At 44.6% G+C, this 16940-nt stretch overlaps 1 protein-coding gene across 1 annotated transcript; it reads left to right on the top strand.

Moving 5' to 3' along the window:
* The first annotated feature begins 8818 nt into the window (after positions 1–8818).
* On the top strand, positions 8819–13459 carry timm29 (translocase of inner mitochondrial membrane 29). Its single transcript, XM_061711401.1, has 2 exons — positions 8819–9028; positions 12557–13459. The coding sequence occupies exons 1-2, from the start codon at positions 8923–8925 to the stop codon at positions 13216–13218; spliced, it is 768 nt and encodes a 255-aa protein (XP_061567385.1). The 5' UTR covers positions 8819–8922; the 3' UTR covers positions 13219–13459.
* Positions 13460–16940: the final 3481 nt, after the last annotated feature.

Raw genomic sequence — 16940 nt, 5'->3', positions numbered from 1 at the left:
ATATATATATATATATATATATAAACCAGGATAAATGCGACCGCTGCAGGAGGACTGTAGCCTCAGTATATGAGCCGCTTGCTTAACCCACTATGCCACCAAGCGGCTCCTCAGACTGGTTTCTTGAACATGAATGGCCTCCACAGTCAACAGATCCCAATCCAATAGGTGCTCTATTGGATTAGTTTAGCTTTGAGATGTGGTGGAACGGGAGATTTGCATCATGGATGTGCAGCTGACAGATCTGCAGCAACTGCGGGATGCTGTCATGTCAATACGGACCAAACTCTCTGAGGAATGTTTCCAGAACCTGGTTGAATCTATGCCACAAAGGATTAAGGCAGTTCTGAAGGTGAAGAGGGGTCCAACCCAGTACTAGCAAAGTGTATATTATATATATATATATATATATATATATATATATATATATATATATATGGAGAGCTGCGCTCACTTGCATGTACTGTGATCCGCCCCCCAGCCACCGACCCACCCCCACACACACATGCAAGTCCTCGTTATGATGTTTGTTACATTTGTTATGAGTATGTTGCTTTTCTGTGCTCAGCTGTTTTTGCACTTTCACACTGTGTACTGTATTTATACATAGTGTGAAGATGCCTTTTTTCCCTCCTCCATCCCAGTGTAATCCTTTCTAGAATAGGATAGAATAGAATAGAATAGAATAGAATAGAATAGAATAGAATAGAATAGAATAGAAAGCCTTTATTATCATTATAATGATACAATAAGATTAGGCCGCAGCCCCATAAAAGTGCACACATGTAAAGACTATTAAAAAAAAAACAAAATAAGAAACAGGAAACATAAATATACACTATGAAAATGAATGAATGAGAGAATATTGCACATGAATGGATGAAAGAATTTTGCACATAATGGATGAAGAATATTGCACAGTATGAGGTAGCTTATGAGTTCAGAAAGTTCACAGCTTTGGGGAAGAAGCTGTCCCTGAGTCTGTTTGTTCTGGTCCGTATGGACCTGAAACGCCTGCCAGAGGGCAAACAGAGGTGTATAATCCAGGTGCCATTCCAGTCCAGCAGTTGTTCCAACCAATCATTAAACCAGCTCCTCTGCAGGTAGATGGTAGGTCGTTAGTGAAAACACCTGTTCTAAATGTACAGGCTGATCCAGAAAGATGGCAGGGTTTTTACTTTATGGCACCTGGATTATACACCTCTGAGGGCAACAGGTCAAAGAAGTGGAAACCGGGGTGGATGTTGTCCTTTAAAATGTTCCTTGCCCTGCTGAGGCAGCAGGAGCTGTAGATGTCAGACAGGGAGGGCAGGGAGGGCAGAGGGCAGCCCATGATCTTCTGTGCTGAGTTTGTCCCCTCTGCAGCCTCTTCCTGTCTGCTTCCTGTCTGCTTCCTGTCTGCTTCCTGTCTGCTTCCTGTCTGCTTCCTGTCTGCTTCTGTGCAGCTGGAGTGCCACACTGTCCCAGCAGGTCAGCAGGCTCTGGATGGTGGAACGGTAGAAGGTAGAAGGTCAGCAGGCTCTGGATGGTGGAACGGTAGAAGGTAGAAGGTCAGCAGCAGCTGGATGGTGGAACGGTAGAAGGTAGAAGGCCAGCAGCAGCTGGATGGTGGAACGGTAGGAGGTAGAAGGTCAGTAGGCTCTGGATGGTGGAACGGTAGAAGGTAGAAGGTCAGCAGCAGCTGGATGGTGGAACGGTAGAAGGTAGAAGGTCACCAGCAGCTGGATGGTGGAACGGTAGAAGGTAGAAGGTCACCAGCAGCTGGATGGTAGAAGGTAGAAGGTCACCAGCAACTGGATGGTGGAACGGTAGAAGGTAGAAGGTCACCAGCAACTGGATGGTAGAAGGTAGAAGGTAGAAGGTCACCAGCAGCTCTGGATGGTAGAAGGTAGAAGGTAGAAGGTCATCAGCAGCTGGATGGTGGAACGGTAGAAGGTAGAAGGTCACCAGCAGCAGCTGGATGGTGGAAGGTAGAAGGTAGAAGGTCACCAGCAGCTGGATGGTGGAACGGTAGAAGGTAGAAGGTCACCAGCAGCAGCTGGATGGTAGAAGGTAGAAGGTAGAAGGTCACCAGCAACTGGATGGTGGAACGGTAGAAGGTAGAAGGTCACCAGCAGCTGGATTGTGGAACGGGAGAAGGTAGAAGGTCATCAGCAGCGGGATGGTAGAAGGTAGAAGGTAGAAGGTCACCAGCAGCTGGATGGTAGAAGGTAGAAGGTAGAAGGTCACCAGCAGCTGGATGGTAGAAGGTAGAAGGTCACCAGCAGCTGGATGGTGGAACGGTAGAAGGTAGAAGGTCACCAGCAGCTGGATGGTGGAATGGTAGAAGGTAGAAGGTCACCAGCAGCTGGATTGTGGAACGGGAGAAGGTAAAAGGTCAACAGCAGCAGCTGGATGGTGGAACGGTAGAAGGTAGAAGGTCAGCAGCAGCTGGATGGTAGAAGGTAGAAGGTCACCAGCAGCTGGATGGTAGAAGGTAGAAGGTCACCAGCAGCTGGATGGTGGAACAGTAGAAGGTAGAAGGTCACCAGCAGCTGGATGGTGGAACGGTAAAAGGTAGAAGGTCACCAGCAGCTGGATGGTAGAAGGTAGAAGGTAGAAGGTCACCAGCAGCTCTGGATGGTAGAAGGTAGAAGGTAGAAGGTCACCAGCAGCTCTGGATGGTAGAAGGTAGAAGGTAGAAGGTCACCAGCAGCTGGATGGTGGAACGGTAGAAGGTAGAAGGTCACCAGCAGCTGGATTGTGGAACGGGAGAAGGTAGAAGGTCAACAGCAGCAGCTGGATGGTGGAACGGTAGAAGGTAGAAGGTCACCAGCAGCTGGATGGTGGAACGGTAGAAGGTAGAAGGTCACCAGCAGCTGGATGGTGGAACGGTAGAAGGTAGAAGGTCATCAGCAGCTGGATGGTAGAAGGTAGAAGGTAGAAGGTCACCAGCAGCTCTGGATGGTAGAAGGTAGAAGGCAGAAGGTCACCAGCAGCTGTGTGTTCAGGCGTTCCTTCCTGAGCACCCTCAGGAAGTGCAGCCGCTGCTGAGCCTTCTTGACCAGTGCAGTGGTGTTGACAGACCAGGAGAGGTCTGCAGTGATGTGGACGCGTCCAGGAACTTGAAGGACTGCACTTGCTCCACACATTCACAGTTGATGTACAGGGGGGCGGGGGTGGCTCTGTTCCGCCTTTCTCAGCTAATTGTACCAGTGGACCCATGTCATATGTTGTCATTTGTTTTGTCTTTATTTTTCTGTTGTCTTGATGGGTTGTCCTGGCAGAAATCTCACTGTGCTGGGACGCTAGCCACGAGACAAAATAAAGCTCATTCATTCATATAGATTCAATTCAATTTTATTTATTTAGCATCTATTACAACGCAAGTTGTCTCTGGGTGCTTTCCAGAGACCCAGAACATGACCAGTGCTTGCTTCCAGCTGTCTTTATGGATGTCTAGTAGATGCCTGCTGACATCCTGACCTGCAGTCACTATTTTCCACCATCTTAAGATGAGCAATGGCCTCCCTAAATTTAGCAATAGCTTCATCGGACAAACATCTGCTAAAATAATACCTCCTATTTTGCACTTGAACGTCAACAATGTTAAATTCAAACGTTATTAAATAGTGATCAGATAGGAGGGAGTTTACAGGCGACACTAAGAGCTGAGATATACTTACTGTTGGTGCTTGCGTTCACGTCCATTCGAGTGCACCACCAACCGCAACGTCGCTCGCGTAGTACGTGAGGAGAGCCGGCGGTACCGGCGGTGACCGATATTTAGTAGTAGCGGTAGCAGATTAGAACAACAAACAAGTTAACATGACAATATTGGATGAAGCAGGAGATTATAACATTGCTTTGGTTGCGATCTCGGCAAAGGAAACGGTGCCGGCGACCTCTGCATCGCCACTTGTGGCCAGCTGGTATCTGACCGAGACCAGCGCCACTTGCGGCCACAGCGAAAACTACAGGTCGCGTACGCGTTCAGTGTCTTTTTGAGAACGTGCACGTTGACGCGTCAAATGAACGCAGGATATGCGTGGCGGCCATGATGCGTACGCATACGCGGTCTGAACTGCAAATATATTTCCGGTCTAACAGATTATCAGGTTCAACACCGTAGGTCAGAACGAGATCCAGGGTATGATTAAAACTAGTGGTGGGGGGAAAAAATCGATATTGCAATATATTGTTGCGCTCTCTAGTGGTGGGGGGAAAAATTGATATTGCAATATATTTTTGCGCTCTCCGCCTCCTTGACCCGCCACCTTACTGTGGTGGAGGGGTTTGTGTGCCCGAGTGATCCTAGGAGCTATGTTGTCGGGGGCATTACGCCCCTGGTAGGGTCTCCCATGGGAAACAGGTCCTGGGTGACGGGCCAGACTAAGAGCGGTTCACATGTTAATCATGGTGAAGAAAAGACCAAGGACCGTTACGTCGCCCGGATCGGCGTCACCGGGGCCCCTCCCTGGAGCCAGGCCTGGGGTTGGGGCTCGTAGGCGAGCGCCTGGTGGCCGGGTCTTTGCCCGTGGGACCCGGCCGGGCTCAGCCCGAGACGGCGACGTAGGCCCGCCTTCCTGTAGGCCCACCACCCGCAGGAAGGACCATGATAGGCCGGTGCCATGTGGACTGGGTAGCAGTCGTGGCGGGGCCTCGACGACCCAATCCCTGGACCTCTCAGTAAGGACATGGAATGTCACCTCGCTGGGGGGGAAGGAGCCGGAGCTTGTGCGTGAGGTTGAGAGATACCGGCTAGAGATAGTTGGGCTCACCTCCACACATAGCTTGGGCTCTGGAACCCAGCTCCTTGAAAGGGGCTGGACCCTCCACTACTCTGGAGTTGCCCAGGGTGAGAGGCGGCGGGCTGGTGTGGGCTTGTTTATAGCCCTTCAGCTCAGTCGCAATGTGTTGGAGTTCACCCCGGTGAACGAGAGGGTCTCTACCCTGCGCCTTCGGGTCGGGAAAAGGTCTCTCACTGTTGTTTGTGCCTACAGGCCGAACAGCAGTGCGGAGTACCCGACCTTCTTGGAGTCCCTGGGAGGAGTACTGGATAGTGCTCCAACTGGGGACTCCATTGTTCTACTGGGGGACTTCAACGCTCACGTGGGCAATGACAGTGATACCTGGAGAGGCGTGATTGGGAGGAACGGCCTCCCCGATCTGAACCCGAGCTGTGTTTTGTTGTTGGACTTCTGTGCTAGTCACCGTTTGTCCATAACAAACACCATGTTCAAGCATAAGGGTGTCCATCAGTGCATGTGGCACCAGGACACCCTAGGCCGGAGGTCAATGATCGACTTGTTGTCGTTTCATCTGACCTTCGGCCGTATGTCTTGGACACTCGGGTGAAGTGAGGGTCTGTTTGGGAACGTCTGGCTGAGCCCTCTGTCAGGGACATCTTCAACTCTCACCTCCGAGAGAACCTCAGAGAGAACCCCTGTATCACGCTGCATCTGGTAAACTTTTGGAGGGCGGGGAATTGACACCAATTCTATTTTGCTTGGCATCTTGTTAGAATCACCAATTACATAATGTATCCCTATATTTTTATTTGCCGGCGGTCGTCCTCGAAAATCAGCAGACAAGTGTGTAAAGCCTGAAATGGCTCTGCGTCAAACCAACGCAGAGCACACGCCATCACCATGACGCCATCGTAACCCTTCGGACTTCTCCGTCACTCCATTTCTCCGCGGTGCAGTAACCCCCGCGACCGCTAATTCGCGATCTTTTCCTGAATGGTTTATCTGACTTTTTCCGGTCACAGTGAATCAAAGAGATAAGGACAACTATTGTGCAAAAAAACAAAACCAAAAAAATCACACATACACGAAGAAAAGAGCGCTGAAAGTTCACGACTGCTTCAAACCGGAAACCGGAAATGCATTGCTTCCAAGCGAACCAATCACAGCCCTCTCGTCTGCGTTTGGTCTGCGTCGCCTCGACGCGTAGTTACAATTTTTGGGAGGTACGCGTCATTGACGACGTCATTGACGACGTCATTGACGGAGTGTGGTCTGCGTCGACGCGTACCACACGCCGTAGGCACGGTGTCGTTTTGACACAGAACCATAACTCAAGCTTAAAGAGCATATTGCAGGTTAGGGTTTTTTCAAAAATTATACCTGACCTTATGTGAAAATGACTATGTGAGAAGTTAATGTAGGATTTAATATGTTTTACAAGACATAAGGGCACGTATTCAGAGGAAACGGTGGCTGATTTTAGCAAAGCTCCTACAAACGCTTTTTTTTTTTCGAACACCGCGTCATATGACGCAGCACCAGGGAGACGTCTCCACAGCTCTGCCCCATCTGACTGCGCAGACCCCGTACACACGTAGCCAGGTATCTGCTAAACCAAAGATATTTTCCTACGTTTGGACCTGTCATCCACATGAAAACGCAAATAAACGAATGTTTAAAAAAACTCCGGGCAAAGTGAAGATTTTTGAAAACTCCGTTTATGTAGATGCGTGTAGACAGAGACAACCGGAGTTTTGCGTTTTCGAACGTCACATTATGCTCCAAAACAACAACAAATCTGCTCTGATTCTGACGTCTAACGTGCGACCTTTGTTTACTACAGAACTGCAGATGATCCACCATCTGTTCTCCAAGCTATTTATTAAATAAATGGTCTCTGCTTTTGACCACCGTTTACTGCGTTACACCGACGCAGAGCCTACGCCGTAGGGTACGCGGCGACGCGCAGCCCTACGGCGTCGATTTAACGCGGCAGCTCCGTGGCGGGACACGGGGGGACACGGGGGGACTCGGTTACCGAGAAGGAGACGCCACTCCCGGGGAAGCTGCGCCGCGGAGGCCGGCCCGAAGGCTGGAAGAACAGATGATCTACAGATTTGGAATGCTTATGAATGTGGTTGAAAACGCATATCTTCAGTTATGTGTGGAAGGTTTTTTTTTTTAACAATGATGTAATGTGGATACAAATTATTTTATAAACGAAGGGGGGGAAATATTTAGTTTTAAAAATACCCGGCTATTTCGGATGCATTTAATCAGAAAAAAGAGAAGATAATAAGCTTGTTTTCTGTTTAGAAAGTACAAACGTAGACAGATTACAAGTACTCACCCATCTTTTAGGAGTTATTTTCGGAGTTTCTTTCAGGAGCGCACGGGCGGGTGCTGCGGTGAATAAAGGCTGATTTATGGTTCCGTGTAAAATCGACGGCGTAGCCTACGGTGTAGGGTACGCGGCGCACGCAGCGTTCGGTGCGTCGCCGCGTACCCTACGCCGTAGGGTCTGCGTTGGTGTAACGCGGACCCATAAATCAGCCTTTTAAAAAGCGAGTTTCAGCTGTTAAACAAAAGAACGTGGGGGGCCTAACGGGTTCGTAATTATAAGGCTGTGGCCTGTCATATTGGTGTGAATACACATTCACAACCACTTCAGTGTCACAACTAACATTAAGATCCATTATTTTTCCTATTGTTGAAATTCACCGCGCTCCCTGGTGCTACGTCACTTCCGGTTCAGCTTTTTCAGATGCGGAAGTAAAATACTCTCACAAAAACAACTCTGGAGGTCACTGTAGTATATATTTATGCGTATTTCAATGAAAATTCAGTTCCTACATTATTTTCCTACACATTGATTCACAGGGGTCTCCAACCTGCAATATGCTCTTTAAGACTGCATTTAAAACTACTCATACATGTGTGTGTCTGTGTGTATGTATCGGACGTAAGCCGCACAGCAATGTTAATAACAACAATAATAACAACAACAACAATAATAATAATAATAATTTTTATTTTTCACACCCTTTTTCATGGTAATTTACCAATGTCACTCTGTTAGGCCCCGTCCCAATTCTCCCCCTCGCCCTCGTTTTCTTCACTACCCCTAAATTTTGCACGTTCCCGTGAAGGTAGTGGTGTCCCAATTCCTCTTTTCACCTAGGGGGAGTGGGCATAACAAGGGCTAGGGGCTGAAAAAAGCCCCTTCACATCGAGTGATTTCACATGCTGACTTCGCGAGCGAGGGGTTATAAAAATTTCCCAGAATGCTTTTCGTCGTCATTTGCGGACTGAATCCAAAAAAAAACATGGCGGACATTTTCTTATTTTTTTGTGAATAAAATCAATATTTTGAGTTAGTTTCTGCATAAAAATGTGTTTTGATTAAATTTCTAGCGAGAAATATATATTTTACTTTCATAATATTGACTCAGTGAATGTACATAATCCCTTTTTTGTCCGTTGTTCGCGAAGATCGCGCTGGAATAAAGGCTGTTAGGTTACGCCATAGGCTACGTAACCTACGCCGTAGGCTACGTAACCTACGCCGTAGGCTACGTAACCTACGCCGTAGGCTCTGCGTCGATTTGACTCCCCGACCGAGGGCAAACATCATTTGCAGACTCGTCTCAGATTGTGACCAAGGGAGCAAGCATTTTTTTTGTGGGAAATAGAGAGAAATAATCCTGTGAGAGCCTACGGCGTAGGTTACGCGGCGACGCGCGCCGTACGCCGTACCCTACGCCGTACCCTTACGCCGTACCCTACGCCGTAGGTTCTGCGTCGATTTAATGCGGAACCATAATCAGCTCCGGAGCCGGCAGTCAGGCAGAAATCCCGAAATCTTCGGAGCAAATTTCTTAACAGGCATTATTTGGATAAACTGAGCACAGGTTGGGGATCTTAACGGTTACTTTTACGCCCGAAAAAATATTAAGACTTAATAAAGTGGCATATTAAAACAGCTTTAGGGTTAGGGTTAGGGTTGAATTAATATGAAGCGGAACCTTTGCAGTGGTGATTGTGCTGCGGGAAGATGAACTGCGACCCACCCGAGAAGCGCCATTTTGTTTCCATGTGAGCTCCTCCGCGGGATTCCGTTCCAGCCCGGGAGAAGGTCGACGGCGCCGGGGGAAGAGAAGGAGAAGGTCGACGGGGACCGTGTTCTGCTGAAATGGCTACGTTCCGGGCCCCGAAGAGGCTGTTCTGCGCGGCGGCGGAGACAGCAGCGTCTCTGCCCTCCAGCAGCCGCTGGGAGAGGCTGAAGAACAGCAAAGCTGGTGAGTTGTGGTCCTGGTAGCAGGGTTTATAGCTGGGGTTGACCGGGTTCTGACGGGCAGCTCCAATAACAATCATAGCAGGTCACTTGTACTCCAGTAAGTCATATACGCTCTTTTGTATTGCTTTTAATTATCTTTTTATTTCCTCAACCCACCATCATTTTAATGATTAAACGGGATGGATAACACCTCGCCACTTCTTTCATTCTTAGTCCAAATACCTCTTGAGCCCCTGAAAACGATAGAATTGCTTTGATTAAAGGGGTTCAAATTCTTCCTAGATAATAAAAACCGTAGTTTTTGTTGAACTAAACCTGAAACTGTTGCTATCAATTTTGAAGGAATAGTCTGAAGAAGTGTCAGGTTTAATTGTTGAGTTTGTTCAGGATCAGCAGCAGCTGGGACAGTTTCAGCAGTTCCCTGGACTCCATTAGTTTCCCTCAGTGTTAAAAGTGAAAGCGTGTGGGTCTTTTGCAGCATCTAGATGAGCTAACTTATTTATGGGAGACAGCAGTACTCGAGTTGTTAAAAACAATCAGGGGGGATGGTGGATTTTATCATATGGGGACAGATAATTTGTGCTGATTACAAATAATATAATATATTACAAATAATAGCAGTGACCAAAACAGCTGCAGAAATACTGCAGGAATGACATAGCAGCAGTTAAATGCAGCCTTCTGTAAGCTTTAAATATCCACTGGGCTTACATCAAATACATCAAAACACAACAATAAAAAACACTTTTCTGAACTTATCAATATGACTCTGTCCTTCACAGGATAAGTAAAATGGATCACTGCAAAAACTCACAATCTTAACAAGAATATTTGTCTTATTTCTAGTTAAAATGTCTCATTTTAGTAAAAAAATCTCATTACACTTCAAACAAGACTCATCACTGGAAAAAACAACAATTTTCACCTGTTTCAAGTAGATTTTCACTTGAAATAAGTAGAAAAATCTGCCAGTGGAACAAGATTTTTTTGCTTGTAATAAGAAGATAAATCTTGTCCCACTGGCAGATTTTCCTACTTATTTCAAGTGAAAATTTACTTGAAACAGGTGGAAATTGTCAAAATAGTTATTTTTCTGGTATTTTTCTGGTGATGACTCTAAATGTTGAAATAGCAGTAAAACCACATTCATTGATGAAATGACATAAGGGATGGAAAGGAGGGATGGCAGTTTTACAGGGGGGATGATTTGGACCATTTTTATTTCAGGGGGGATGTCATCCCCCCTCATCCCCCCTCAACTCCAGTACTGGATGTCAGGGACCTTTGGAGGGGCAGGTGTTGGAACACGACTAACTCTTTCCGACAATAAGTTTGTTACATTTGTTGCTTTGTTACATTACAATAAAAAACTATTGTGTTTTGTATTGTAATACCTGCTCTTAACTTCTTAGACCTTACCCACGACAAATACCCCATATTATAATAACAAACTAATACTGAAGACTAAATGATATAATCCAGTAGGTTCATGGCTGTGCATTTAAAAACCCTGAACTTACACCAGTCGACCAAATTCACTGATTCACTCAAAAAACTAAGGATTTTACCAAGAAATGTTCTTATTTCTAACCTAAAAATGCCATTACACCTGATAACACACATCACTTAAAAGGTTAGGGTTTTTCCCACGTGTTTCAATTGAACTTTCATTTGTGTCAAGCAAATTTTAAGTTCTAGTTACGTTTTAAGTTAAAGTATAAGATTTTGAGTTTTGTCAGTGTTCAAAATATAATTCTGATTCCTGCTGTATTGGAGCAGATTAGGCTCCTGCGCTACGTGATGTTTTATCATCAATGAATACAGAGATAAAACTGAAAACTACCCAGTTAGCTTTGTTACATTTTTATTTTCCCCCCTCATCACTCTACAGCTCTGTGTTTTTACTGATTAAATGTGTTAGCCACATGGACAGGGGGAGGGGCTTGAGCTCCCTCCGCCCCCCCTCTGCACTAGGGATGGGGGGTATGGACGACAACATTTATCACAATAATTTCTGGCATTTATCCCGATAACGATTAAAAATGACGATAAAAAAATACCAATTCAACTCCACCTTTGTAACTATAAATCTATCACCACATTCAGTCTTTAGAGCCAAATCACTGCTCTAAAAGAATATTAAATGCTACTAAACTACACCAATTAAATTGAATTAATAAAAACCAATTAAATTAGTACACCTGTACTGTAAAACTGTAATGACTCAAATGAAACAAGTTTGAAATGTAAGAACATATTCAACATTTATTCTAACTGTATGGCTTAAACAGTGAGATAACAGTGCAAACAGCAAAAGTACTATTGGCCTCAAAGTTTTCTTAGCTTATAAAATCACAAAGTAGAAAAAGATACAACCTGATAAATAAAGAAACAGGACAAATGAATAAAAGTTCACTGAAAATAAAATCCTATCAGTGATGACCTTCTAATATAAATAAAATGTGCAGATTAACCTGTGGTTGGAACACGCCACAAATTAGATACTATTGCAATTTTTTTCCGTAATAGTCAAACGTTATATCAAAATGTAACAACCATTTCCTTCTATTTTTGCAGACTCTGCACATAATAGATGATGTTTGCTCCTCGTCTCTTTTTAAATCCAAACCAGTTCCAGATAACGGAGCTGGAGCCTCGTTTAACAACGAGCTCCTCGCTCTCAGATCCGCCTTCCGCCATGTTTGTTACACAAAAACGTCAACGTGAATTTATCGTTTTTACCGCGAGATGACAAATTCTTACCGTGGGGAATTTTTTTGACGGTTTATCGTGAACGGTAAAATATCACCCATTCCTACTCTACACGTGCATGTTCTATGTGTCGTCCAGCCAGATTTGATAGATGGACATTCATGGTAACGTCCAGGGGAACTGTGACTGTGTTTCCATGCATCAATAACCCTTTTAAAACCTGAATATTGGCAATAACCCGGTTTTGCACGGCCATGTAAACACCAATAACCCCTTTGAATAACCAGAATTTGCTCATATTGGGGTTTTTAAAAACCCCAATATGAGCCCTGGGTTACTCCTTTTAAAACCTGAATATTGGGTCATGTAAACACCAAACAGAATATCCCCATCAAACGGAACAGGAATTAGTTTTCTGCTCATGCTCTGTTCACAAGGAATCCTGGTCTTTTGAGTCCAGGAAGTTCTTATAAACACGGAGAAACCAAGACCAGGAGGAGACTAATCACTTCATAAATGTAATGAAGGATATGAACATTTCTGCATTTGTAGACGGTAGAAAGTACCGGGATAGAACATTTACAAGAAGGTGAGGGAAAAGTTGCTGAAGCAGCATTTGTTTTGAATTTGGATACAGGAAGAAGAAGCAGAAATGACAGTAATTGCGTCATGATGTTCTCCGTGCGTCGCTGGTTTGATCCAGATAAATGATTAATTACCATGGAAACGGAATATTCCCAATGTTTCAGTAACCGGAATGTTAGCAATAACCGAATTTTGACTGCATGTAAACGTGGTGTGTGTTTCTCCTCTGCAGGTGTGTGGTGCCGCAGCATGCTCTCCGACTACAAGGAAGCGTGCCGGGAGGTGGTGGTGGGGGCCAGGGATCAGCCCCTCAAAGCCTCCGTGTACGTGTCGTTGCTGGGCGGGGCCTGGGCCTGCTTCCACACCAGCCCCGACCAGTCGTCGTTTGAGGCAACCATGTGGGAGCGCTCCAATCAGCTGGGCCTGTTGTCCCCGTGGATCCGGAACGCCAGCTCCGACGGCCACGTGCAGAGTCTGGTGAAACTCCACAACGAGGGGCGGCTCCGCCACGCCAGCCTGGGCCTGTTCTCCGTGGTCTACCAGGCCGACTACGACCCCGACACCATGCTGTACGAGGCCCAGTGCTCCGACCTGGCCGTGCCCTGGAGGGAGCTCCCCCGCCGCGTGTTAGACATCGGGTTCATCGGTCACTGGTGGATCCTGAACTCAAAGATGAAGGACTACGACATAAACGAGAACGAGTTCAAGCACCTGCCGGCAGAGATGCAGGTGACGGCGCCGCCCAGCGCTCAGCAGGTGGAGAGGAACGAGAGGTTACATAAAGAGTCGTGGTTGGCAGTGACGGTGGAGGACGGGGAGAAGGAAACTAACTCTAGTGTCAGTGGAGAGATCCAAATGAAACCCCCGAGCGGGGAACAGACTCAGACTCATTAAGATGTGAAAATCACACCAGTAGAAGTACCGGGGTCCACATTCTGGAAAGAAAAAGCAGATCTTTTCATTTTTAATTTAATCTAGCATTTTTTTGTTTTGTTTCCCTAATGTTTTGCACATCTTTTCTAACGCATGTCAATAAGTCTGTGACCTGCTTCCACATATGTACTTCATAGTCTCAATGCTCCTGTTGCTTCTGTCAATCCAGTCTAATAAATGCAGGTTCTGCTGAAGCTCGTGATACTACAGTACTCTGCTCTTTTTATCCCTTCTCACAGTTCAGGGCTTTCAAGTTTCCACGTTTGCCCTGTTTTCTCCAGCAAAAATATAACTTTGACCTTAAACTATTGTTTTTGTTCTCATGAAAAACAACAGTGTTTAACTGTTGAATTGGACTGAAATTCAGAAACTGAGCAAATTATACAGGACTGTCTAAGAAGATTAGAATATTGTGATTTTCTGTAATGCAATTACAAAAACAAAAATGTCATACATTCTGGATTCATTACAAATCAACTGAAATATTGCAAGCATTTTATTATTTTAATATTGCTGATCATGGCTTACAGTTTAAGAAAACTCAAATATCCTATCTCAAAAAATTAGAATATTCTGAGAATCTTAATCTTAAACTGTAAGCCATGATCAGCAATATTAAAATAATAAAATGCTTGCAATATTTCAGTTGATTTGTAATGAATCCAGAATGTATGACTTTTTTTAAATTTTTTTTTTAATTGGATTACAGAAAATAAAGAACTTAAATAAAGAATTTTCTGAGATGGTCCTGTATTACTTATTGAAATGATGCATATTAAATTCATATTTAAGCCTCAAATCATTTGTGGCTGACATAATCTGTAAGGTTGGACGTCAGTTTAACCGGTTAAACTGAATCTGTTGTTACCTGGACTACTTTTTATTGACGTTTTAATGATCTTTGTGCGTGTGAATGCCTCAGTCGTCATGTTTGAGTTTCAGTTCAAGCAAAATATGCCAAACACTAAAAGAGACGAAGCAGTACTTTTATATTTACAAAATAAGACATGCCAGAGAAAGATAAGTGCACACTGACTTTATTACACACTGAAAATTGCAGTTTTGGGTTTAGACCAGTGTTTCCCAACCCTGGACCTCAGTGCCGTTGGTCCTGCAGGACGACGGTGTCGGTGTTTGAGTTTAACCACCAGACGAGGCTCAGGTTCAGTCCAGCGCTGATGAGCAGCTCATGGACTCACACAACTGTCTGTTACTTCATTGTCTGAGTTTGAACGGTGTTCATAAAAAAATAATGAACTCTTAAAAGATGTGAGGGCGGAAAAGGGCTCAAAATAAAATGTAACTTTCTTTGATAAAGAAAAGCTTCTCACAACAACTGGCCCAAGTTCAGCTTGCTCCCGTTGTAGTTGACAAATAATTGTTGGTCTACAATGAAGAGAAGCCTGACTGGCTGGGATGTGTATAAGGGCTTTACTTCCAAGTGCAAACATCTGAATATACTCCACATCTACAGTACAAAACATCTGAGAAGTGCCCAGTTCTGTCCCGGTCTGTCATGGACAAATGAAACCAAGATGAACCTGAACCAGTTAGCTGGAAGTCATCACTGAAACCTGAACATTTCTGCTGTAGGTGTTAAAAAGCAGGTGTTTAAAAGGCCTTTAGGACCAATACATTTTACTTGTGTGCCTCATTCTTTTTTAAATCACTTTAAAAGTAACCTAAAATGATGTTTAGTGATGAATAAATATTTTCACCGGGTACTCCACACCTTTACTGGTTGCATAATACAACAAAGTAAGTGTTTTTTCTTTGTCAATTTTTGTAGTGGTTACCTCCCAGTCAGAATGAGATGCCTTTCCTTTAAACAAATTTGAACAATTTTAATCTTAACAAAATTCACTGAAATAATTTGAAACTAACTTAATCAATCTTTATATTTTAAAACAACTGCTATTGACCAAACTGATTTACAGTTATACATCAAATAAAAATGTGTACTACCAAAATAATTATAATTAAAGCAATGAAGGGGCCCTCGCACTCATGGCCACTTCTGCGGTTTCGTGATGTCCCTCCAACAATCAATTACAAACTTTGGCTTTTGCACAAGTTCTTTGTGGGAAATTTCTTCCAGAATTCCTTCTGCTGAGGCTCTTCTTCTGCATTCATAGTTGTTGAGGAAAACAAAAGGTCATCAGGTTCGACAGAGGAGAAGTCTTGTGAAGCTTGCATGAGGACCTCTATCAGCTTGTGAACTGAAAAAATCCTTCTGTCAGGTCACTGTACACTGCTCCAAATAACATCTCCTCAAGGGAAGGAGGTGCAAGCTTAATAGGAAGATAGTGGCAGTCTCGGTGTCCTTTCAAGAAAATTCTGCCAATGGCTTTCCAAGTGTCAGTCTTGAAATGGTGTCTGATGAAGGATGAACTTTCCGTGTTGTCCCGAGTGTGCAGCGGTCATAGAAACCCTGCCAAAATGTGCTGTAGACATCTCTGAGAAGCCCTGAGCCACTACCAGCTTCCTCAGAGTTATCTGGTAGTAATCGCCTCATTTCCAGTGGTCTGCTCAGAATCTCAGGGGCAGAAAAAGCATGAATCATGTCACAGAAGCAATTTGCATGGTGTATTGTTATCATTTTTGGTAAAGTTGCAAGGTCAGGTGTTTCAGGCTGATAAATCAGTGTGTCATCTGGATCAAACTCAGCTTCTGTGTCTGGGCCAAATATCATTTCAGGGTCAGAAGGGTCACACATGGTGTCTCCTGTTGCATACTCTTGAAAAACAACTGCATCCTCCTGTAATATCTCTGGTAAAATAAGATGGATCCCTGAGAGCGCTGGGTGATCTGTGATGACTGGGGGATTTGTAGACATTGAGAGATCTGTGACAACAGGCTGCTTGCCTGGTCTTGGTCTTGATCTGAGTAACTGGGTGACAGAGATAAACTTCAATCACCTCATCCTGGCCCTCCAAGCTCAAACAATCATCTCTGAGTTCAGAGTCAGTGTTAGAGGCATCGTCACCTGAGCTTGATTTTGGCCGAGTGGCGATGTAGAATCTCAGCTTTGGCAGTTTGACAGTGTCATATATGGTGCCAATAGAAACATCATCAGAAAAAGAGTTTTGTTTAAAGTCCCATACATCCAATGTAAAGTCTGATTCATGGCCTTTACTTGAAACACCTTTTGAGAAAAAAAGACTCTTCCCCTCTTTCATGATCTCATTTAATCCAGCACTGATGTCCATAACAACCTTTCTAGTGTCTCCTCCTTGTTTGGCTCTAACCTGTTTAGTTTCATTTTCTTCCTGGTGTATCCACCGATCTCAATGGCCCGTGTAGTCAACTTTCTTCTGGAATCGGGTTTAGAGGTTCGTGGCTCCTCTGCACTTTTTTTTATTTTCCTTTCTTGTCTTCATTTTCTCCCTGAGTCTTTCAGGAAGACCCACTTTGCGCTTTGAGACAGACTGTTGATTTCTGCAAACATTGAAAAGTGCAATTCTATCTCCATATGAGGGAATGTAGTTGGCCAAAGATCGTCCATAAGCCGGATGACATCAATGTGGATCTACAGAGCAAAGGAAAACCATGATAAGGGTAAGGAAATATCATGGTACTACTTTCACACTTTCTAATATGTTGCCATGGAATACTAAACTAAAATTTACAGTGAGCTCAATGAGTGGACGGACAGGGACACACTGTTCAGTGTTTTAGCTTCA

This window comes from Cololabis saira, chromosome 21 (assembly GCF_033807715.1).
Source record: "Cololabis saira isolate AMF1-May2022 chromosome 21, fColSai1.1, whole genome shotgun sequence".
In the NCBI taxonomy this organism is placed as follows: domain Eukaryota; kingdom Metazoa; phylum Chordata; class Actinopteri; order Beloniformes; family Belonidae; genus Cololabis; species Cololabis saira.
The sequence above is the reverse complement of the archived record's forward strand: the minus strand, read 5'-3'. Positions and strand labels throughout refer to the sequence as shown.

Bases quoted from the DNA above. Each gene is read 5' to 3' on its own strand.
- timm29 (XM_061711401.1), top strand. From the start codon at position 8,923: ATGGCTACGTTCCGGGCCCCGAAGAGGCTGTTCTGCGCGGCGGCGGAG. The intron at 9,029-12,556 runs GTGAGTTGTGGT...TCTCCTCTGCAG, and splicing joins GCTGAAGAACAGCAAAGCTG to GTGTGTGGTGCCGCAGCATG.